The following is a 21,305-nucleotide window of genomic DNA, read 5'->3' on the forward strand; positions in this document are numbered from 1 at the left end:
TGTGTAAAATGGGAAGGATAACAAGTAGCTGCCTCATCAACCATTGTAAGATACTGCATTTATTGTGTGATGCGAAGTAAGTTACCAGTGAATTAGTTACTATTTTTTTTTTTAATTTTATTTTTAAGTAATCTCTACACCCAGTGTGGGGCTTGAACTGACAACCCTAATGTCAAGAGTTGCATGCTCTACCAACTGAGCCAGCCAGGTGCCCCACTATTATTTTTACTGCTATTTTTAAGAACCCAAATCTACCATTTATTAACCCTGTAGCCCTAGGGGAAGGCACTTAATATCTGAGCTTCAGATCTTGATCTGCAAAAGAGGGACAGCAATAGCTGCCTCCCATCTCTGTCAGGTGGATTATGAATTCAGAGAGGACCTAGCATAGTCCTGGCGGCTGCTTAGTGAGCAGTGGGAGGAAGAGGGGCTGAGGGTGGGAGGTGCTATGGTTGCTGCTGTTCATGCCCAGGAAGGCTGGGGATATTTTTAAGCTGGTGAGTGTCTGGATAATCTGGGAGCCCAGACTTGTCTAAGGAAGGGTATATAGTAAGGAAAAAAAGGATTTTTTTTTTTAAAGTAAGGAAATGTGAAGTGAACTCAGTGGCCTGGCAGAAGAAACTATTAGCAAGTCACATGATTTAATTCAGCCCTGAAATTAGGGTTAGAAAATCAGGTCCCTCATGATCCCAGGTCCATGTTCCTAGGTCAGGGGAACAGGAGTTTTTTGTTTTCAGTGTTTGTTTATTTTTGAGAGAGACAGCACACACGTGGGGGAGGGACAGAGAGAGAAGGAGACATAGAATTCTAAGCAGGCTCCAGGCTGTCAGTGCAGAGCTCAATGGGGGGGATCGAACTCATGAGATGTGAGATCATGACCGAGCTGAAGTCAGACGCTCAACTGACTGAGCCACCCAGGTGTCCTGGGAGAATTTTTTTTTTTTTTTAATGTTTGTTTATTTTTGAGAGAGGGCAAGAGCACAAGTAGGGGAGGGGCAGAGAGAGAGGGGGGATAGAGGATTCCAAGCAGGCTCTGAGCTGTCAGCGCAGACCCCAACGTGCTCAAACCCACAAACAAGATCACCACCTAAGCCGAAGTCATACACTTAATCGACTGAGCCACCCAGGTGCCCTAAGAGATCTTGATAACAGGGTGATAGGGCTCCATAATTTGTTGGTAACATGGTGCCTGTCCCACCTCTGTTCACATGAGGCTCTTGTTTACTCTCAGAAATGCCTTGAAGAAAAGAATGAAATCCTTCAGGGAAAACTTTCACAGCTGGAAGAACATTTGGCCCAGCTGCGGGAGAACCCACCCCGGGAGAAGGGCGAAGTGCTGGGTGACGTCTTGCAGGTAGGAATGCACAGGAGTAGCAGTAGGACCTGTGTGCCAGGGCTCGTGTGGACCCGTGCTTGGTACATTCAGGTTCCTGTTCCTTAGTTCTCACGGGGGCCACGGTGATTGAGGAGTCGTGTTCATCCTCTTGGTCTCTTTATCTCACCAGCTGGAAACCCTGAAGCAGGAGGCAGCCTCTCTCGCTGCGGACAACACCCAGCTCCGAGCCAGGGTGGAGGCTCTAGAGACCGAGCAGGGCCAGCGGGAAGCCAAGCTGCTTGCTGAGCGGGGCCACTTTGAAGAAGAAAAGCAGCAGCTGGCTGGCCTGATTGCCGAGCTGCAGGGCTCCCTGTCCAACCTCAGCCAGGCCAAAGAAGACGTGGAGCAGGCCTCTCAGGCTCAGGAGGCTCGGTTGTCTGCCCGGGTGACCACGCTGACTGCTGAGCTCACCACCCTCAAAGCCACTCTCCAGCAGCAGGATCAAGAACTGGCTGGCCTGAAGCAGCAGGCCAAAAAGGAGCAGGCCCAGCTAGCGCAGAGCCTCCAGCAGCAAGAACAGGCCTCTCAGGGCCTCCGCCAGCAGGTGGAGCAGCTGAGCAGCAGCCTGAAGCAAAAGGAGAAGCTGTTAGAGGAAGCTGCCCAGGAGCAGGAGGCAACCAGGCGAGACCATGCCCAGCGACTGGCCGCTGCAGCTGAGGAGCGGCAGGCCTCTTTAAGGGAGAGGGATTCGGCCCTCCAGCAGCTGGAAGTATTGGAGAAGGAGAAGACTGCCAAGCTAGAGGTCCTGCAACAGCAACTTCAGGCTGCTAAGGAAGCCCGGGACAGTGCCCAGTCCTCGGTGACTCAGGCCCAGCAGGAGAAGGCAGAGCTGAGCCAGAAAGTGGAGGAACTCCATGCCTGTGTTGAGGCAGCCCGCCAGGAGCAGAGTGAGACCCAGGCCCAGGTGGTAGAGCTAAAGGCCCAACTAAGGTCTGAGCAACAAAAAGCAGCTGAGCGAGAAAGGGTGGCCCAGGAGAAGGGCCAGTTCCAGGAGCAGGTCCGGGCTCTTGAGGAGTCCTTGAAGATCACCAAGGGCAGCCTGGAAGAGGAGAAGCGCAGGGCTGCAGACGCCCTGGAGGAGCAGCAGCGTCACATCTCCAAGCTGGAGTTGGAGACCCGGTGCCTGGTGGAACAGCATAAGCAGGAGCGGAAGGAGCTAGAAGAAGAGCGGGCTGGGCGCAAGGGGCTGGAGGCCCGATTACGGCAGCTTGGGGAGGCCCATCAGGCCGAGGCGGAAGCCCTGCGGCAGGAACTGGCAGAGGCCATAGCCTCCCAGCGCGAAGCTGAGGGGGAGTGTGAACAGCTTGCCAAGGAGGTGGCCACCTGGCGCGAGCGGTACGAGGACAGCCAGCAGGAGGAGGCACAGTACGGTGCCATGTTCCAGGAGCAGCTGATGACCCTGAAGGAGGAATGTGAGAAGGCCCGCCAGGAACTACAGGAGGCCAAGGAGAAGGTGGCAGGGATAGAGGCCCAAAGTGAGCTCCAGATAAGCCGGCAGCAGAGTGAAGTAGCTCAGCTCCACGCCAACCTGGCCAGGGCTCTCCAGCAGGTCCAGGAGAAGGAGGTCAGGGCCCAGAAGCTTGCAGACGACCTCTCCGCTCTGCAAGAGAAGATGGCCGCCACCAGCAAGGAGGTGGCCCGCCTGGAGGCTTTAGTGCGCAAGACAGGGGAGCAGCAGGAATCAGCCTCCCACGAGGTACTCAAGGAGCCGCTGAGGGCAGGAGACAGAGAGTCAGAGTGGCCAGAAGAGCGGCAGGGACGCCCGTTCTGCAGCACGCAGGCTGCACTGCAGGCCATGGAGCGGGAGGCAGAGCAAATGGGCAGTGAACTGGAGAGACTGCGGGCTGCACTGATGGAGAGCCAGGGCCAGCAGCAGGAGGAGCGTGGGCAGCAGGAGAGGGAGGTGGCCCGTCTGACCCAGGAGCGGGGCAGGGCCCAAGCCGATCTGGCCCTGGAGAAGGCCGCCAAGGCGGAGCTGGAGATGCGGCTGCAGAATGCCCTCAATGAACAGCGTGTGGAGTTTGCTACCCTGCAGGAAGCCCTGGCCCACGCCCTGATGGAAAAGGAAGGAAAGGATCAGGAGCTGGCCAAGCTTCGTGGGCAGGAGGCAGCCCAGAGAACAGAGCTTGGGGAGCTTCAGCAGACTGTGGAGCGACTGAAGGAACAGCTGGCTAAGAAAGAGGAGGAGCGCCAACAGTCTTTAGGGATGGCCAGCGGAAAAGACCCTTCTGGGTCAGGAGCACAGTCTGAGGCTACTGGAGAGAGCAAGCGAAAAGGTCCTGAGCTGCAGGTTCTGCAGGCAGAGGTGAGCAAGCTGGAGCAGCAGTGCCGGGAGCACCAGGAGAAGGCCTCCGGCCTGGAGCGCAGCCTGGAGCGTGAGCGCACCTCCCGCGCTGAGCAGGCTGGTGCTCTGGAGGCCTTGCAGGGCCGGTTAGAGGAGAAGGCCCAGGAGCTGGGGCGCAGTCAGGACACCTTAGCTGCAGCCCAAAGGGAGCTGGCCACCCTCCGCGCCAAGGCCCAAGACCACAGCAAGGCTGAGGATGAGTGGAAGGCTCAAGTGACCCGGGGCCAGCAGGAGGCGGAGAGGAAAAACAGCCTCATCAGCAGCTTGGAAGAGGAGGTCTCTATCCTGAACCGCCAGGTCCTGGAGAAAGAGGGTGAGAGCAAGGAGTTGAAGCGGCTGGTCATAGCTGAGTCCGAGAAGAGCCAGAAGCTAGAGGAGAGGCTGCGTCTGCTCCAGGCAGAGACGGCCAGCAACAGCGCCAGGGCCGCCGAACGCAGCTCTGCTCTGCGGGAGGAGGTCCAGACCCTCCGGGAGGAGGCAGAGAAACAGCGGGTGGCTTCAGAGAGCCTGCGGCAGGAGCTGGCCTCACAGGCAGAGCGAGCAGAGGAGCTGGGCCAAGAATTAAAGGCATGGCAGGAGAAGTTCTTCCAGAAGGAGCAGGCCCTTTCTGCCCTACAGCTTGAGCACACCAGCACTCAGGCTCTGGTGAGCGAGCTGCTGCCCGCCAAGCACCTGTGCCAGCAGCTGCAGGCTGAGCAGGCAGCCGCTGAGAAACGCCATCGTGAGGAGCTGGAGCAAAGCAAGCAGGCGGCCGGCGGGCTGCGGGCAGAGCTGATGCGAGCCCAGCGGGAGCTCGGGGAGCTGGTGCCCCTGCGGCAGAAGTTGGCGGAGCAAGAGCGAGCAGCTCAGCAGCTGCGGGCTGAGAAGGCCAGCTATGCAGAGCAGCTGAGCATGCTGAAGAAGGCTCATGGCCTGCTGGCAGAGGAGAACCGGGGGCTGGGCGAGCGGGCCAGCCTTGGCCGGCAATTTTTGGAAGTGGAGCTGGACCAGGCCAGGGAGAAGCATGGCCAAGAGCTGGCAGCCGTGCGTGCTGATGCCGAGACCCGTCTGGCTGAGATGCAGCGGGAAGCACAAAACACGGCCCGGGAGCTGGAGGTGATGACTGCCAAGTACGAGAGTGCCAAGGTCAAGGTCCTGGAGGAGAGGCAGCGGTTCCAGGATGAGAGGCAGAAACTCACTGCCCAGGTAAGATACCCAGCTCAAACTTGCCTGCAAAGATTGGACCTGAGAGAGGGAACAATGTTCCCTCTGGTCTCCCCTCCCTTACCGGGTGGCTGGCAGAGTTGAAGTATGTTGCCCCCTACCGTCCTAAAGAAGACATCAATAGCTTCCCCTTCCTTGAAGGCTCCGTCCTTTGAGAGTCCAGCTGTGAAGGCCATCAGCCCATTCTAGAGGCACACTATGCTAGGGAGGCGTACCTGCAGTGGAGGATCCAGGAGCCACTGGGGACTAATGAGACAAACTGGCATTTAAAAACGATTACTAGAAATCTAATTCCTTGAAGGAAAGTATCAGAGCCACAGCGAGGTCAGCCTGGCAGCAGGGCTAGTGTCTTTTTGGCCCCCATCTCACTCTGTCTTCGTTGCTCCTCCCCCATGCACAGGTGGAACAGCTAGAGGTATTTCAGAGAGAGCAAACTAAGCAGGTAATGCCTGGGGTCCCCGCTAAATGCTGGCTGCTTAAGCGGTGACCCATCTCAGTGCATGACCCCGGCTGCAGCTTGCCTCCGCCTGCTCCTGTTGTGAACTGTTTGTGAAGGGGGCAGGGTCAAGCCATGGAGTCCAGGCCCGGGCTGCCCAGGAGTGTGGTGTGCTGGGCCCTCTCTTGGGCCTCATTCCACCCATCCCAGGTCGGCCTCTCCATCCTTCTCCTGTCCTTTTCTCTCATCTGTCTGTCAGGGATGAGGGGTAGGGTAGGCTTCATCTTTCCCATGTCCGAACTGGTGACCGGCAGTCCTTGGGATTCCCAAATCTCCAAGTCCTGTTCCCAGTTTGGATGCCGAACTAAGAGTAACAGCAGAGTGACCGTGGGCCTTGCTTAACATACAGCCCCCTTCTTTCCTGCAGAAGCCGTAAAGGTGACATGAAAGCAGCCCTCACAGGTCAGGGAGGGTTGTGAGCTCAGGACACCTGCCCATCACCCTCTGGGGCTTTAACCTGGAGCATGAAATAGAGCTGCCTGGGAGCAGGAAGGCCAAGCTTGATGAGAGACAGGAGGTGGCATGGTCTGGCTGCCTGGCCCTCACAAGGATCTCCCTGTGCTGCCCTAGACGTCAAGGCTATCACACTGGTTTCTCCACCATCCCTCCTACTCCTGTCACCTCAGGCCTGCTGAGGAATCGGGCCCTCCTCACCTTCCATTGCCCGCCTCCTCCAGGGAGCCTGAGATGATGGGGACAGTCAGACCGAATAGCAAACAGTCAGCAATGGAGCTCCTGCCTCTTGTCTTTGCTGTTCATGCTTGAGCTCCTGGAATGCCTGGAGGAGCCAGCAGGGCTTGGGCTGTTCTGCTCCCTCTCCACCCCACTCCCTTTTCTCTTCTCTGTGGGAGTGGGGTGGGCTTTGGGTCTGAGGGCTGCCCTTGTCTGCTTCCCAGTGCTAACCACAACAGCTACATTGCTAGCACCAGCCCTCACAGCCTGTGGATATTGGGAAGAGGTCTGAGCATCTGTGCGCCTTGGCACTTTTGGGGAGGAGTGTTGGGTATTCATCCTTGTCTGCTAGTTATAGACTTGGTCCCTTGTTCCTGTCCCCAGCCTGGGAAGCTTGGGGCTGTGAATGGTGGCAGTAAGTAGTAGGGTGGTAGTGAGGTGTCAGTTCCCCAGAGTCAATTCTGTTGAATCTGGAGGCTGTGGGGCTCTGGCAGGCCTGTCTCTGCAGGCCGGGGTGGAGGTGAGCATGGGCAGTGGCTCTGGCAGCACCTGTGTGTTGGGTCACCTCCCTTAGGTCCTGCCAACCAGCCTGCACCGCAGGGATAAATCCCTAAATGGAGGCCAGAGAAAGGACCAGAGTTTCTTCTTCTAGAAGAAGGGGATTTATCTGGGGAAAACCTCTAATTTCTCTGAATATCGAGGGGAAGGCCTCCTGAGTTTTCTCTTCTCTTCCTCCCCTGTTCCAGGTGGAAGAACTGAGTAAGAAGTTAGCTGACCATGACCAAGCCAGTAAGGTGCAGCAACAGAAGTTGAAGGTGGGACAGTGGGGGATGGGCCATCTTGTCAGCCTCAGAGCGAGAATCGGGGAGGGAAGGGGCTCTGTGAGCCCTTGGGCTGTAGTGGGTATGGGGGCAGAGGCGGGCCTGGCATGGCAGCTTTACACCTGCCTGTGGCTCAGGAGCCCCTGTATGTGCCTTCTTAGAGCTTTCAAGGGAAGACTGGGGTGGCTCCCATCGCTCAGGCCTTCGCTGTCCACTAGTTGCCCCTAGTCATGTGTGGTTATTTAAACTAAATTAAAAATTGAGTTCCTCAGTCACGCTAGCCACATTTCCCTTGCTTAGTAGCTACGTACGGCTAGTGGCTACCGTATCGGATAGGGCAGATACAGAACGTTTCTATTCCTGTGGAAAGTTCTTTGGATAGTGCTGCTCTAGACAGCCTAGCTTTGAGGATTGTCAACAATGTTTAATACTGCACTGTAACTTAATATTTGTCATGCTTTCAACAGCATCACCTTTTTGGTTTAATACCTGCTTTTCTGCAGTTCAGTCTTCACAGCTTTTACTTAGGGGCAGAGGAATTAGGCACCTGTGGCACTAAAGCCCCGTGGTGGGTCACAGGAGCTGGGAGCAGAACTTCATTTCCATGCCATAATCGTGTGATAAACAGATGCTGCTTCTCCATTTCGGGGCCTTCTCGGTGCTAGGAGATGTAGGAGAGAGAAGGCCGGGTAGTCCATTGTCTTCTACAAGCTAAGTGCTCTGCTCACTAGCATCACAGGGGGGACCGAGAACCGGACATGGCCCCTGCTCCCAAGGAGTCTGTGGTCTGCATAGGAGGCAGTGCAGCATCATAAAAGCCCACACAGCCTTTGAAGTTGGGTGGAAACTTACTCTGCTATGACCCCGGTCAATTTGTTTAAATCTCTGAGCTCAGTTTCTTCACCTCTGAAACAGATGAAGTTACTTCCCGGAGCAGTTGTGAGGAGAATAAGAGTTCCTGTGTCCTCTGAGAGCTCATGTGCCAAGTGCCTAGCTTTGCACCCAAGTGTTCCCTGAGGATCAGCCCCCTTCCTCCTTGGGGAGACTACTCATGGAGAGAGAATGAGACAGTTTGTTCCTGGGTGCAAAGAAGGCAAAGATAGAGCTGTCAGAACTCTGCCAGAAATGGCATTAGCCAGACAGGGAAAGCTTCTGCAGAATGTGGACCTTGAAGGGTGTGTGGTATGCCAGTAGAGTAGGTGCTAGGGGCGGGGGTAAAAGGATTTTTTGTGCGAGTCCTGAGAGGGTCTGCAGGAGTCTGAAAACACCATGGAACCCAGGAGGTTAGGGCAGGTCTGTGGATTTGGGTGCACTAGCCAGACCAGCCACCCTGATCAGCGCTGTCATGCATTCCAGGCCCAGGGAGGGGAGAGCCAGCAAGAGGCTCAACGCCTCCAGGCCCAGCTGAACGAGCTGCAGGCCCAGCTGAACCAGAAGGAGCAGGCAGCTGAGCACTATAAGCTGCAGGTGAGGTGCCCCCAGCCCTGGCCCACTGCTTCCTTGCCCTACTGCCCTCCAGTCCCTCCCTCCCCCCCACCCCCACCGCCCCACTCGTTCTGTGTGCCCGCGTAGATGGAGAAAGCTAAGACCCACTATGATGCCAAGAAGCAGCAGAACCAAGAGCTGCAGGAGCAGCTACGGGGCCTGGAGCAGCTACAGAAGGAGAACAAGGAGCTGCGGGCTGAAGCCGAACGGCTGGGTCGGGAGCTGCAGCAGGCTGGGCTGAAGACCAAGGAGGCTGAGCAGACCTGCCGCCACCTTACTGCCCAGGTGCGCAGCCTGGAGGCACAGGTGCGTATCGGGTCAGATGGACTCCACCCTGTCATGTCGGACCCCTGTGCCCTCCTCTCCCAGGCTGCCCCTGCCCGAGGCTTCTCTTCACTCTCCCTGTCCCTCTTCTCCTCAGGTTGCCCACGCTGACCAGCAGCTTCGAGACCTGGGCAAGTTCCAGGTGGCAACTGATGCCCTGAAGAGCCGGGAGCCCCAGGCGAAGCCTCAGCTGGACTTGAGCATTGACAGCTTGGATTTGAGCTGCGAGGAGGGGACTCCCCTTACCATCACCAGGTGAGGAGGTGCCCTGTCTCTGTCTTGTTCACTGAGTGCCCACCGTTGTATCAGGCTGTGTCTTGGGCACTGGGGCTAGTGAGATTGAGAAGATGTCTCTTTGCCCTCTGGGAGCTTTTTCTTAGAGGAGAAGACTAAGGAAACTGTCCGAGGTGTTTGGCCAGATGTTTGTGTAGGGCACACTGGGAGTAAAAAGAAATGAGTGCTCAGAGAGGGTTTCATGGAGGCTGTCACTCCTGCTGAGTCTGCAGAGGAGCTGAAGGTGTGTGTGCTCCGTGAACAGAGGAGAGCAAAGGCTGAGAAAGAGCCTGGCTGGGCTGGCAAGTGAGGTTGGGTGGGGCTGGCTAGACTCCTCATTGAAGTTTAGATTTGATCCTGAAGGCACTGAGGGATCTTGGAAAGGCTTGAAATTAAGGTAGATGTGGTCCAGTTTGATTTTTTTTTTTTTTTTTTTTTTTAATTTCTGTTTTAGAGAGGGCACGAGCGAGGGAGACAGATAGAGGGAGAGAGAAAATCTCCAGCACACTCAGGTTGGAGCCTGATGCTGGGCTTGATCCCATGAATCTGGGGTCATGACCCGAGCTGAAATCAAGAGTCGGGCCACCCAACTGATTGAGCCTCCCAGGTGCCCCTAGAAAGTTTTTCTGATAACCAATGTAGAAGCTGAGATGTGCCCATACTGTTACAAAAACACTTAAAAAGTAGTAATGCATTTATTTACTCCTCAGCATCCTCTGAGGTAGGTTCTGTGATTATCTCCTTTAACAGATGAAACTGGGGCATAGAGGGGCAGTCCTTTGCCCAAGGTCCCACAGTGGCAGAGGCAGGCTTGAGCCCGGGCAGCCTGGTTTGAGTCCTTGCTTGTCACCAGGCTGGCACCTCCCCTCAAGTACCATTAAATCTAGGTGAGAGGAGAGGAGGCAGACCGTGGAAGGACATGCAAATGGAGTGGCGAGTGGTTAAGTGAGCTCCTGGACTTGTCCATTGCATTGGGCTGGAGGGAAGAGGTAGGATTGAGCTCATGTTCATGGCTAGGGGACCCAGGTGGAGGCTGCTCCCATTTCCTGAAGCAGGAGATCCAGATGGATGGACTTCATTTGGACATGCTCACCGTGGAGCTGAGAGTTACCAGTGTTAAGGAGCTCAGATAGCCATGGAGATAGATGGGCTGACCAGAAATGGAGAGTGAAGGGAGGACCCAGGTCAAGCAAGGGCTCTCCTTGATGCCTTTCAAAAATCAGAGAATGGGGTGCTTGACCTGGTCTGCTTGTAATAAATGTAGGAATTGGGTCATTTTGGAGCAAAGGGATGAACAAAATTGCCTTTTAGCCCCAGGCATGGCACCTCAGCAAGTCTCTTTCCTACAGCAAGCTGCCTCGAACCCAGCCAGATGGCACCAGCATCCCTGGAGAGCCAGCTTCCCCCATCTCCCAGCGCCTGCCCCCCAAGGTAGAATCCCTTGAGAGCCTCTACTTCACCCCCATCCCTGCTCGGGGTCAGGCCCCACTGGAGAGCAGCTTGGACTCCCTGGGGGACGTCTTCCTGGATTCAGGCCGGAAGACCCGCTCCGCCCGTCGGCGCACCACTCAGATCATCAACATCACCATGACCAAGGTCAGGCTGCTGGGAGTGGGCCTGTAGGACCCAAGTGATGCTCACTTGCTCTTAAGGGCATCTTTCCCATCGGGTGCCTCTGGAGGCAGGCAGGGCTGACTAGTTCATGTGTTACAAAGAAGCACAGCCTCTTGTGTAGAAAGGGGCAGGGCTGGAATTGGATGCCTAAAGGATCTAAGGCTGGTTTCTTTCCATGTGTGGTACTGACTCCGTGCAGACCGAAAGGAGAGAAGATGGAGAAGTTGCAGCCCAGCCCTGTGCCTGCAGCATACCTCCTGGGTGGCTGAGATGCATTGTGGCCACCCAGAGGGCTGCCTGCTAGGTTGGGGTCCCTGGTTGGCCCTTGTTTTCCATATTCTGAGGAGGATGGGGGGTGAGGAAGGTTCGTTTGGTGTGGGCTGCCTTTGGCTACCAAGAAGCTGCAGAAGTTCTAAAAGATGGGCAGGGCCCTGGCAAGCTTGGGCTGAGGGTCAGTGGAGGCTGTGGGATGAGCCTGACTATGACTAGCTCAGGAGACTGGTATTCTAGCCCCAGCTCTGCCACTCCCTAGCTGTTACCTGTGGGTTGGTCACTTTACTTTTTTGCACCTTGATTCTAAGATTGTCTGATAATACACTCTCTTCCCTCTTTCAAAGCATTGTTAACAGACTCAAATGAAAATGGGATAGCCTTGGCACCTTGTGCAGGATTCTTAGCAACAGGGCCCATTCCTTGTAGATGTGCAGCTAAGGATTCCTGCAAAGCAGTGGGAATACATGCTGCTGCGGGATCCGAGGCCCCATTTAGGAAAGTGAACAGGAGGCACCTTTATGGATTGTTAGGGCCCCATTCCACCAGATCCATTCTCTCTTCCAGAAGCTAGACGTGGAAGAGCCGGACAGCGCCAATTCATCCTTCTATAGCACACAGTCGGCCCCTGCTTCCCAGGCTGGCCCACGAGCCACCTCTTCCACCCAGTCTCTAGCCCGCCTGGGCTCTCCTGACGATGGCAACTCCGCTCTGCTCAGCCTGCCTGGCTACCGGCCCACCACTCGCAGCTCTGCTCGCCGCTCCCAGGCTGGGGTATCCAGCGGGGCCCCTCCAGGTGAGGGGGCCACAGGGACAGAACACACACAAAGAAAACCCCAGGCTGTCTGTCTTCCGGCACCTCACCGACCCCTCCTCCCTGCAGCCTCAGGGCTGTGCTGGGCAATCAGGCTGATGTTCATCTCAGCCAGGGTGAATGGGAAATGGTTACACAAGGGAGCCTGGGACTCCCAGTGGAACAGTGATGCTCAGCTGCTGCCTGGAGTCCTCCATTACTGTCTCAGGTGGTAAGGGGTGCCAGAAGGGCGCCTCAGGGACCTTTGGTCATCAATTCCTGGTCCTCATTTAGTTTCTCTAGGGTGTCACAGCCTCCGCATACGGTATATGACTTCTTTTGACCTCCCCAGGGAGAGCACGCGGAGCAGAGCAGGATTCTGGGTTACTGGGCTTGAAGTCCACGGGACAGGTGGACAGGAGTGGTGGCCACAAAAGTTGGCAAGAGGCCAGGACCCGTGGGAGACCTGCTGCCTCTACCCTCACTCTTCCTGGCCTTCCTACTTCCTAGCCCCACCTGCTACAGTTTCCCTGCCTTCCACAGGAAGGAATAGCTTCTACATGGGCACCTGCCAGGATGAGCCTGAGCAGCTGGATGACTGGAATCGCATTGCAGAGCTGCAGCAGCGCAATCGAGTATGCCCCCCACACTTGAAGACCTGCTATCCCCTGGAGTCCCGGGTGAGCTCCGGGGTCACCTGCACGGGACCCACACTGGCTCTTCTCCTCCTCCCTCAGCGCTCCATGCTGACCGAGCCCTAGTGCCCTGCCTGGCTCTTTGGCCTGCTGCAGAGTGACCTTATGCTTCTGGTGGAATAGCTGGCAGAGAGGGGTTCGGGGTGAAATCACTGTGGGTGGGCCTGAGTCTGTGGAGGAGGTCTACTTGGGACTGCTCTGCTCTGACCACCATGCAGGGCCTGAGTAGAGAAGACAATGGGAAGGGAGACCTTCCGCAACAGGAAGGCTTTAGCTGCTGCACAGGCCGGGCCCGTGAAGAGTTCTAGGGTGGTCCTGCTGCACTGATCCCCTCCTTCCATCCCATCCAGCCTTCCCTGAGCCTGGCTACCATCACGGATGAGGAGATGAAAACTGGTGACCCCCAGGAGACCCTGCGCCGAGCCAGCATGCAGCCAGCCCAGATAGCCGAGGGCATGGGGATCACTACCCGGCAGCAGCGCAAACGGGTCTCCTCAGAGCCCCACCAGGGCCCTGGTACCCCTGAGGTAGGTGACCCTGATTCCTGTTTTGTTCCATCTAGCAGGTTTCTCTCTCTAAGAGTTTGATGCGGGGACAGGGACTGTTGGGAAGGGAGGTTTCCGGAGGGAAGTGGTGTTGACTTACAAGGTCCACTTGGCTCTGAGACACACAACTGGTTTTGGATGTGAACTCTTCTTCCCCGTAGTCTAAGAAGGCCACCAGCTGTTTCCCACGCCCCATGACTCCCCGGGACCGACACGAAGGGCGCAAACAGAGCACTAATGAGGCCCAGAAGAGAGCAGCTCCGGCTGTTAAACAGGTCAGTGGGGGCTGAAGGGAGATCCTAGAGGGACCTTGCTGGCAGGGCCCAAGTGCAGCCCAGTTTGACAGCCCTCCCCTCCCCGACAGGCTGACCGCCGCCAGTCGATGGCTTTTAACATCCTCAACACACCCAAGAAGCTCGGGAATAGCCTGTTGCGGAGGGGAGCCTCCAAGAAAGCCCCATCCAAGGCCTCTCCCAACACCCGCAGCGGGACCCGCCGCTCTCCTCGCATTGCCACCACCGCAGCCAGCGCTGCCACTGCTGCTGCCATAGCTGCCGCCACTGCCACCCCTCGGGCCAAGGGCAAGGTGGAAGCACTGACGGGGAAAGGAAGGGGGTGGATGGACTCTTAAGAGTGGGTGGAAGCAGGGTACTCCCTCAGGCCACCCCTTGGGAGGCTTCCACTGTGTGGCCCAGCTAGGCCACTGGGGGTGGGCTAAGAGAAGGTGCTCTCTTACTAGCTGCTCCCTGAGGACAGGAGACACAGGGCAACTCAGCACAGCCAGCAACTGATAACCTGGAGCTAGATGTGTCCAGGTCACACCAAGGAAAGGATCCTAGTCAGAGGGGTTTGGAGCTAAAAGAGGCCTCAAGGCCAGCTGTATCTGCTGGCATCACAAGTCTCCCGCCAAGTGACTGTCTCTCTCTCTTTCAGGCAAAGCACTGAAGGGCCAGGACCAGTGAGAGGCCCCACCTGTGTCCTCAGTGCCGACCTCGCCTGGTCCTTTTCCTTCTACTGTCCCTTTCAGTGCCTTCTCTCAGCTCCCGGGCCAGCAGTGGCCAAACCCCTACAGACAGTGATGCCTGCCCACATCCCCGGCCTGGTACCTGGATCTTCACAGGAGCCTTTGCTAGGTGAACTGAGGTGTTCTCAGAGTTGTCCCCAGAGGCCTGGAGTGTCTGGGTCTTCTCCCTACCTTGCCTCCTGACGTTTTCTTAGAACAAAGTCACTTCTCCATCACAACCAGACTTGAGGCTGGCTTTGAGTGGCTGGGCCCAAGGGCCTCGTCCTCCTCAGCCTCTGAATCCAGAAGGGACCATTGGAGGAGCAGGCCCTGGTCCCTGCTGCTCGTGGTGGCTGGGCCTAGCAGGGCCCTTGCTTTTGAAGTCCAGGACTGGACATTGACCTAGTGGGTGCACCTAGAGATGGCTCCCATCCACCCAAGGGTTCAGCTGCCCAGAAGATGCTCTTTTCCAGAACAGATAGGCCCCATGCCTGGGAGTGGGAGGGGAGCAGTCTTCAGCTGCACCTCATCCCCCCTTCTCCAGACTTAAAAGTGGGGTGGGATTTTGGAGTGATGGGAAGGTTTTTAAGGGCCAGGGATGGATCTTTTTCTAAATGTTATTACTTGTAAATAAAGTCTATTTTTCTCCCTTAAGTGCTGAGCTGTCTTGATTCGTGTGGGAAAAGGGAAGTTTAGGTTCATTAGGGTATTTATATCTTTGTCCCTGCCGAGTGTCCCAGACTACCTGCCTTCTCTCAAATCCCTTCTCCTGGCCTTTCTGGGGCCACAGGATCTTCCCACACTTTTTTGAGGGCCTGTGTTCCCGGACTTTAATTTTGTCTTTAGCTTCTGAGTGATAGTCCCCCTCTTCCCACACTCCCTCCTGGGACGGGCCAAGTTCTGTAAGTGGAATGAGGACTTAAATGACAGAGCAGATGTCATCATGCCTCCACTGAAAAATCATTTATGAGTACCCATTGTGGACCCAGGCAGCTGTGGATCAGAAACAGCATCTACCCCCACCCTTCCCTGGGACAGTCCATTAAAGGGAAAAAAGAAAGAATACAATATTAAGTCGATGCAGAAGAAGGCCAGAGCTGCAAGGGCAGCTCAGGTAAGGATGTTCATCCAGGTTCTGGAGTTCACCTGTCTTGATGGTGAGGCAGAGGGGACCCGCTGGAGGGTGAGGTTTCTTGAGTGCAGGGCGCAACTGTCCTCGGCCCAGCCTGGGGAAGCGAAGGCAGACAAGGCTCAGGGCCAAGGGTGGGGACATCTCTCATAACCTTTTTTCAGGCCATGCCTCCCCTGCCTGCATCCTAAGTTCCGCTTGGGAGCACAGTGGATGTTAATGGAGGCCACTCCGGGCAGAGCCCACCCTATCCTCCCCATACTACTCCTCCTGTCCGTGGAAACCTCCACTCAGGTTTCTCACCCAGAGCTGGGCCACGACGATGTGACGCTGGGCAGTCTGCTCAGGATCGGCAAAAACACAGGAGAAGTTGGTATTGCGCAGGGTGGGGCTCAGCTCCTCTAGCATGAGGGTCGTCTGCAGCTGGGTGCGTGGGCCCCGGCGCTCCCGACTGAAGCAGAGGAGGAAAGGCCATGAGCAGACCATAGGAGGAACCCCAACCACACCCCCCCCCCCCCCCCCCCGCCTGCCAGCCTTGCCACTGCATCCCTCACCTGATGCTGCCCTCCCTCAGCCGACCTGGGAGGTGTTCGATGAAAGAACCATTGCCCAGCCAGTACAGGATGCTAAAGTGGGGGAAGCGGCTACAGGCGGTACAGGACAAGGTCAGCATTCCATCTAGGGACACATGTGGCTGTTAGCCCTTCTGGAGAGCACACCCTCCCCTCCACCATGCTGCCCTCCTCCCTGGCTCCCACAATTCAGGAACTGGATTACTGCTGTACACACCACCCAGGTGGGAAAGTCCGTTAATGGGGAAGTGTGGTTGTCTACAAGGCAGGCCTGGGGCTGAACAAGAGGAATATGGATGGGTACGGGTCCTTGGTTCAGATGACGACTCCTGACCCTGTTTCTTCAAGATGGCCTTTTCCAGTGCTCAGCTTTGGGGACTCTAGGACCCCTGGTCAAGGAGGCAGTAGGCCACTGCTTCTCTAAGATGGCCAGAGGGCAAGTGGGCTTGGGTGGGGCGCAGGCTGGGCCTCGGAGCATATTGCAGTCAAGGCTCTGGGAGTCCTCTGACCATCCTTACATCTGAATTCTCTCCATCCCATCTTGGGAGCTGGGCCCTGCACCCACACTCATGATGCTGGGTGGGAAAGGGGATGCCGAGTGCTCTGGCAAGCTGCCCTGGCTGGTGGGGCTACATGGCAGAAGGCAGTGGAAGGGGGCAGCTCAGGAGTCAATCCCACCTTTGGGCCCTCTGTGCCCACAGCTCACCCCCTGACCACCGTGCCCTTTTAGGCTCCCATCAGAATTGCTCCTTACTCAGTGGGACTTCCAGTTCCGGCCAGGTCACCTCCATTGCTGGGCACTGCTTAGCTGTTGGGAGCCCGGAGGGGCAGGGGTCCTTTGTGATCCCAGATGAGCCAATGAAAGCGGTGGTGGCCTGAGGTGGAGGTGTGGCTCCAGCCAGGTGAGAAACTAGGTGGGCACATAGGAGCAGGACAGGCAAAGGCCTGGGATCTGAGGGCAGGACAGTCACAGAGGTCAACTGCTGTCTGACTGCCTGGAAATGCTCAACATCCTGGCTTGGATCTTGGCTGGAGAGGGAGCTGCCTGGATGCAGCTCTGGCCGAGATTCCTGGGCTCTGCCCAGGGAATCAGAGGGGCAGAAGGACTCCTCGGGCCCCACCTCTTGGCCCTTTCTGAATGGAGAGAGGCTGGACAGAGGCTGAAAGGGAGAGCACAACAGCAGGGTGGAGCTCCCCTGGCGGAGGGGGTGGTGTGTGTGTGCCTGCTCCACTCCCTTCTGTTCTCAGGCCCTACCCCACCCGCCCTTGCCAGCCCCTAGGTCCTACCTGGTGTCCGGTTCTGTCTCATGGTCTTGACGGATGTGTAAGGAGCTGGCGTGCCTGGCTCTATTTAACTGTGACAACTTCCTCCTCTCTGGGGCTGGTGGGGGAGGAGAATGGGAGTAAACTACTTCTCTCACATCTTCTCAGTGGCTTGTCTGGATCCCAGCCATTTGTATGGGCCTGTCCTTCCTGTAGACTCCACAGCTGTCCCTCGGTCTGAACTGAGTGGGTTGCCAGGCAATGCTATTTATTTACTCCAGGCATCCCATCCAGCACAGGCTGGAGCTCTTTCAGAATGTAGCAACAAAGCTGAAGATCATCTAGTAACCGTCTTTCCCCACTCTAGCTCTTATTACCATTAACATTATGTGGTTATGTGTCCATTCTAACCCCTTCATTATAAGGATGGAGAAACAGACCCAAAGAGGGGCCAAGGACTTACCCCGTCACAAAGAGAGGCAAAGCTCTCTTCACTGGAGCTGGTTCCGGGAAGGACAGGATTAGTGAAATCCTTCTGGGAAAACATTCTCCACTCCCCTCTATTTCACTTTCACTTTTGTTCTAACCATGGAATCCAGAGTAGGCTCTGAGTTATTAACAGAGGGCACACACATAATGCCAGTCTGGGTCCAGTCTGTACACAGCACCTCTTCTGGGAGCCGAAGTTCATGATGGCCCAGAACCTTCCTGCTAACTCACAGACCCCCGCCCCCCTACTCTCCAAGTGGCATCAGACTGGATCTTTCGTCCCTGCTCAGCTTCACCCTCCCAGGGGCACATACGGTATGAACTTATGAGTCTCCCGCAGATGGATTCTTCTGTCCCAGTCAAGGGTTAGGACTCTGGCATCCACCTTTGCTCTTCGGAACCAGCCTTTGCTTCTACACGAGCAGACTTCATGCTTCTTTCACATTCACACTGATATTCAAGGGGTTAGCTCTCCTTGGCACTGGGGGCCCCATATTGGATCGCTTTGACCACTCCAGGCTCAATGTCACACCAGCCCATCATCCTGGCCTTTCTCAGGCTCTCCACTTCCTCCAACCACCAACCCTGCCCCCACCCACCACCCCACAAACTATATGGCCAGAACTATAGGTCTAGGTTTACTAGGAAGTCTAAATTTCCCCCTACCTGGCTCCCAAGAAGCCCCAAAGAGTCCTCTTTTTCAGAATCCCCCCCCTTCAAAGCTCAACACTCAGTCCAGCTGTGTCCAGACCCACATGAGCCATGACACAGGAACTATGCTGACAGCACTCTCCAGCCTTGTGTGCAGGAACCTCTCAGAGTCAAGCTGAGGACTTGGAACATAAACTGGAGCTTTGGCCCTAAAAAGGAGAGGGCGCCTCCCAGGGAAGTAGGGGAGCAAGCAGCCCAGCGCTGGCTTCAACAACAACAGAGCTATATGAATGCACCAGTCTGGTGGCTGATGGGACAAATGGAGCTGGGGCAGGGCCAGGACTAGGGTGAGGTTAAGTGAGGCACCCGGGATGCAAAACTGGAGTAAGCATTCACTATCAGGGTCTCGCCAGTGTCTGCAGAGGCAGAAAGACCAGGACTGGTGATTAAGCATGAAGGACAAGACCCAAGTGTCTGAGGTTTGTGGTCTCTGTGTTCTCTGTGATGGGATGCCCAGAACAGAACCAGGGAAGCCAGGAGATGGAACTAGGTTTGGAGTTCATGAAACTCCTCCTAGGAGTGCCCCTATGTCTAGCCATCAGGTCAGGAGGCAAGGCTGCCTGGGGCTTCTGAGACAGTCCTTTGGGGGTGGGGTGGGGATGGAGGAAGAGGAGACAGGACTCTACCTTAGAGTGGAACCAAGACAAAAGTTGGGCCACCGGGAGGTCATGGGACTCAGGCTTGCTGAAGTATGAAAAGAGAGCCTTGGACAACCTGGTCTTGGCTTCTCACATGAGCCTGAAGTATAGGGGGAACAAAAGTGAAAGAATGATCCCTGGACCCTTCAACTGGGCGCACCAGCATGAGCAGTGGGGGACTATGGGAAAACACAGCTGGGTGAGAGAAGCCAAAGTTGAGAGTGGCTCATGAGAAGAGGTGCTGGCAACAGGGCACTGACCTCAGGAGGTGAGGAAGAGAGTCACCCAGTGATGCCCCAGGGCCCTTCTGCCACAGGACAGGAGCCTGGCATCACACTATTCCCAGGGATAAGGGGTGGGGCCAACTACCCCTAGGATCCAGCTCTCGAATGGGAATAGCAAAAGGCAGCAAAGACAAGGTACTCCCAGGGACCCCAGGGAAGAATAAAGCAAGATGGATGTTCAGCTTTCCAACCCAGCTCACGGAGCTTTATTCAGAATGGAGTGACAAGATCCTGCTTGGCTCTTGCTGTGCTTGAAGATGCAAGCCCAGCTGGGCCATATTCCCTAGGAACCCAGTGCTGAGGGCCCATGTTTACCCTCCCACTTCCTTCAGAACTCCTAGGGCCAGAGCTGGGGCCTACCTGGAACCTGTTTTTAGATCCCTTGCCTGGGCCTTGGCCTGCTTCTCTTCCCACCCACCACCACTCCTGTTGCCAGGCCCGGGTAGGCCCCATGAATGTGGAAGCTGACAGAGGGACATTCCCTGGGCTGGGAATCCCCTGGCTGCTTCAAGGGAACACTGTCTGACGACAGGGAGGAGTCTTAACTGTCATAGTCCTTCTGCTACACACAAACAGACGCACATACTCTCTCTCAGGCTTTCAGGGAAGGAAGTGAGTGATGTGGCAGGGTAGCCTTTGGCACGTGTCACCACTTCCGGGCTAAAGGTTCTGTTCACATAAGGGGCCTTCAATCACTGCCACCCATAGCAGTCCCCGTGGTCCAACTACATATGGATAGACTCTGTCCTTGGCTGAGTACAGCCCAGCTTGGGGGCAGGTTACCCAAGCTGCTGCTGTTTCTGGTTGCCCCCAAACACATCCTCAATGGATTACGAGGTTCCAGGGCTTCTCTCACTAGAAAAGTCACAAGGTTCCACTTGCCTCAACCAGTCTATGGGACCTGGACAAGGGAAGACAGAGTCAGACACAATACCGATCCCAGGCCCAGACAGGGAGGAGGGAAGATACCTCACCCCTCAGTGCACATCTGTGGCACCAGGCAGAGCCCATTGGCTCTCCCACACTGAGCGAACCAGACTGGAGCCCCACAGAAGGAAGGAAAGATGGGGGTGGGATTGGCTGAGGCTCTCAGCCAGAGATGAGAAGGCTCCTTTAAACCAAAAATGTTGTGTCTCTGCTCCCACCCTGCTCAAGCAAGGAGGGTAAGGCCTGGAGGAGTTGGGGCAATTCCTATGCTCCACAATAAAAAAGGTTTTTAAATATATTCATCAAAATAGTATTCTTTTAAAAAGCCCCCACTGCTGACAGCCCCACTGGCTGGCTCTCCATCGTCTCCCTCCCCAGCCCGGACACAGCCGGAGGGGTCCTGAGTGGCCCAAGTGCCCCTCTGAGTCTTTCCCACCCAGGAGGTCTTGGAGGGCAGGGAGGAGAGTGCCCTGAGGTCCATAGTGGGTGGATGCTCTTCTTCCTGACTATTCCAGGCCCAGGATGTAGTTGATGCCTTGCACCAGGCCAATGATGACAGGCTGCCAGGCTACCAAGTATCGAAGCCAATCCAGCAGTTGCCCGTACATGACGTGAGGCCTCTCCCAGCTGTCAGTGTGTTAAAGAGGCTATGTGTGAGAGCTGCTAAGGTTGGACTAGGGGATGGGTGAGAGGGTCTGCCCACACTTTCAGCTGCTCCACAGAAATGAGCCTACAAGGAGAGGAAGCCCCAGCCAGCCTCTCCATGTCAGAAGAAAGGGCTAAACCCAGAGAATGGGGGAAGGAGAGAACAGGGAACCAATGCAGAAGACAGGACAGACATGGGAGAAGGGTAGAAAGGTGAAACTAAACTAAGACCAACATGCAGAAGAGGGCCTCCCGTGTAACACCTTCTCGAAGATGGACCCATTGGTGTTAAGTAAGAATACACAGTCTGAGACTGCTGTAAGTGCATCTGTGCCAATGCGATAAAGTAACCCCAAAGGTTCTTGTAATGTCCACAATGAAGGCTTTCTAGGTCAAGGAAGGGGCTGAGTCTAGGGACCGAGTTGGAAGAGAGCAGGGAACAAGTTAGTCATGGGATAACCCTGGGCAGAGGCTCTAAGGAATCCCCACCCACCACTAAACACCAGGCCCTACTGAGGCCAAGAGGCCCCAGAGATCAGTTCCGTTCCTTTAACTTTATAACTAAATGCTGGGCCAGACATCTAGAGAGGAAGTCTGGGAATCCAGCTCTGGGGAAAGCAGAAAAGGAACATCACGACACTGTGAGGGAACCCCTCCAATAGCATTAGAAAGAGCAGCCTGGCCCAATCCCTGGGAACTAAGGGAAGCCCCAAGTCTCAGCTCTACCATGGAGT

The 21,305-nt window shown here is 55.9% G+C and overlaps 3 protein-coding genes and 1 long non-coding RNA gene across 15 annotated transcripts in view; 1 reads left to right on the plus strand and 3 right to left on the minus strand.

Moving 5' to 3' along the window:
- Positions 1–14,567, plus strand: part of NUMA1 (nuclear mitotic apparatus protein 1) — a 73,120-nt gene extending 58,553 nt beyond the window's left edge. For 5 of the 7 annotated variants that reach the window (XM_045484152.1, XM_045484153.1, XM_045484154.1 and 2 more), the window contains exons 13-26: positions 1,232–1,354; positions 1,506–4,904; positions 5,323–5,364; positions 6,837–6,905; positions 8,268–8,378; positions 8,484–8,702; positions 8,818–8,975; positions 10,343–10,589; positions 11,445–11,673; positions 12,214–12,350; positions 12,716–12,892; positions 13,072–13,185; positions 13,275–13,496; positions 13,844–14,567. In XM_045484152.1, coding sequence (XP_045340108.1) covers positions 1,232–1,354; positions 1,506–4,904; positions 5,323–5,364; positions 6,837–6,905; positions 8,268–8,378; positions 8,484–8,702; positions 8,818–8,975; positions 10,343–10,589; positions 11,445–11,673; positions 12,214–12,350; positions 12,716–12,892; positions 13,072–13,185; positions 13,275–13,496; positions 13,844–13,855 — 5,259 coding nt within the window. In that variant the 3' untranslated portion in view covers positions 13,856–14,567. The remainder of the gene's footprint in view (positions 1–1,231; positions 1,355–1,505; positions 4,905–5,322; positions 5,365–6,836; positions 6,906–8,267; positions 8,379–8,483; positions 8,703–8,817; positions 8,976–10,342; positions 10,590–11,444; positions 11,674–12,213; positions 12,351–12,715; positions 12,893–13,071; positions 13,186–13,274; positions 13,497–13,843) is intronic. The other 2 variants (XM_045484156.1, XM_045484155.1) reach the window with 2 other exon arrangements.
- LOC123601229 lies at positions 594–7,992 on the minus strand. Its single transcript, XR_006714024.1, has 3 exons — positions 7,981–7,992; positions 7,764–7,767; positions 594–703 (listed from the first exon to the last, which is right to left on the minus strand). It is a non-coding gene; the product is annotated as an uncharacterized LOC123601229 (long non-coding RNA).
- RNF121 (ring finger protein 121) overlaps positions 9,411–21,305 on the minus strand; it is a 91,388-nt gene continuing 79,493 nt past the window's right edge. For 3 of the 5 annotated variants that reach the window (XM_045484168.1, XM_045484165.1, XM_045484167.1), the window contains exon 9: positions 19,177–20,553. In XM_045484168.1, the coding sequence (XP_045340124.1) occupies positions 20,433–20,553 (121 nt within the window). In that variant the 3' untranslated portion in view covers positions 19,177–20,432. Of the gene's footprint in view, positions 10,094–19,176; positions 20,574–21,305 lie in introns of those variants that run through there. The other 2 variants (XM_045484169.1, XM_045484166.1) reach the window with 2 other exon arrangements.
- On the minus strand, positions 14,862–19,062 carry LOC123601223 (interleukin 18 binding protein). Of its 2 annotated transcripts, XM_045484187.1 has the most exons (6): positions 17,341–17,891; positions 16,902–16,995; positions 16,369–16,566; positions 15,597–15,720; positions 15,346–15,493; positions 14,862–15,139 (listed from the first exon to the last, which is right to left on the minus strand). In XM_045484187.1, the coding sequence occupies exons 2-6, from the start codon at positions 16,921–16,923 to the stop codon at positions 15,056–15,058; spliced, it is 576 nt and encodes a 191-aa protein (XP_045340143.1). In that variant the 5' UTR covers positions 16,924–16,995; positions 17,341–17,891; the 3' UTR covers positions 14,862–15,055. The 2 variants fall into 2 exon arrangements, with proteins under 2 accessions (XP_045340143.1, XP_045340144.1); XM_045484188.1 differs by having other exon boundaries at positions 16,902–19,062.

Source organism: Leopardus geoffroyi, chromosome D1, assembly GCF_018350155.1.
Source record: "Leopardus geoffroyi isolate Oge1 chromosome D1, O.geoffroyi_Oge1_pat1.0, whole genome shotgun sequence".
In the NCBI taxonomy this organism is placed as follows: Eukaryota; Metazoa; Chordata; class Mammalia; order Carnivora; family Felidae; genus Leopardus; species Leopardus geoffroyi.

Coding starts and splice junctions, on each gene's coding strand:
- LOC123601223 (XM_045484188.1), bottom strand. CDS start 16,923: ATGAGACAGAACCGGACACCAG. Junction 15,721..16,368: donor GGAACTGGAAGTCCCACTGA/GTAAGGAGCAAT, acceptor ATGTGTCCCTAG/ATGGAATGCTGACCTTGTCC. Junction 15,494..15,596: donor CTGAGGGAGGGCAGCATCAG/GTGAGGGATGCA, acceptor CCTCTGCTTCAG/TCGGGAGCGCCGGGGCCCAC.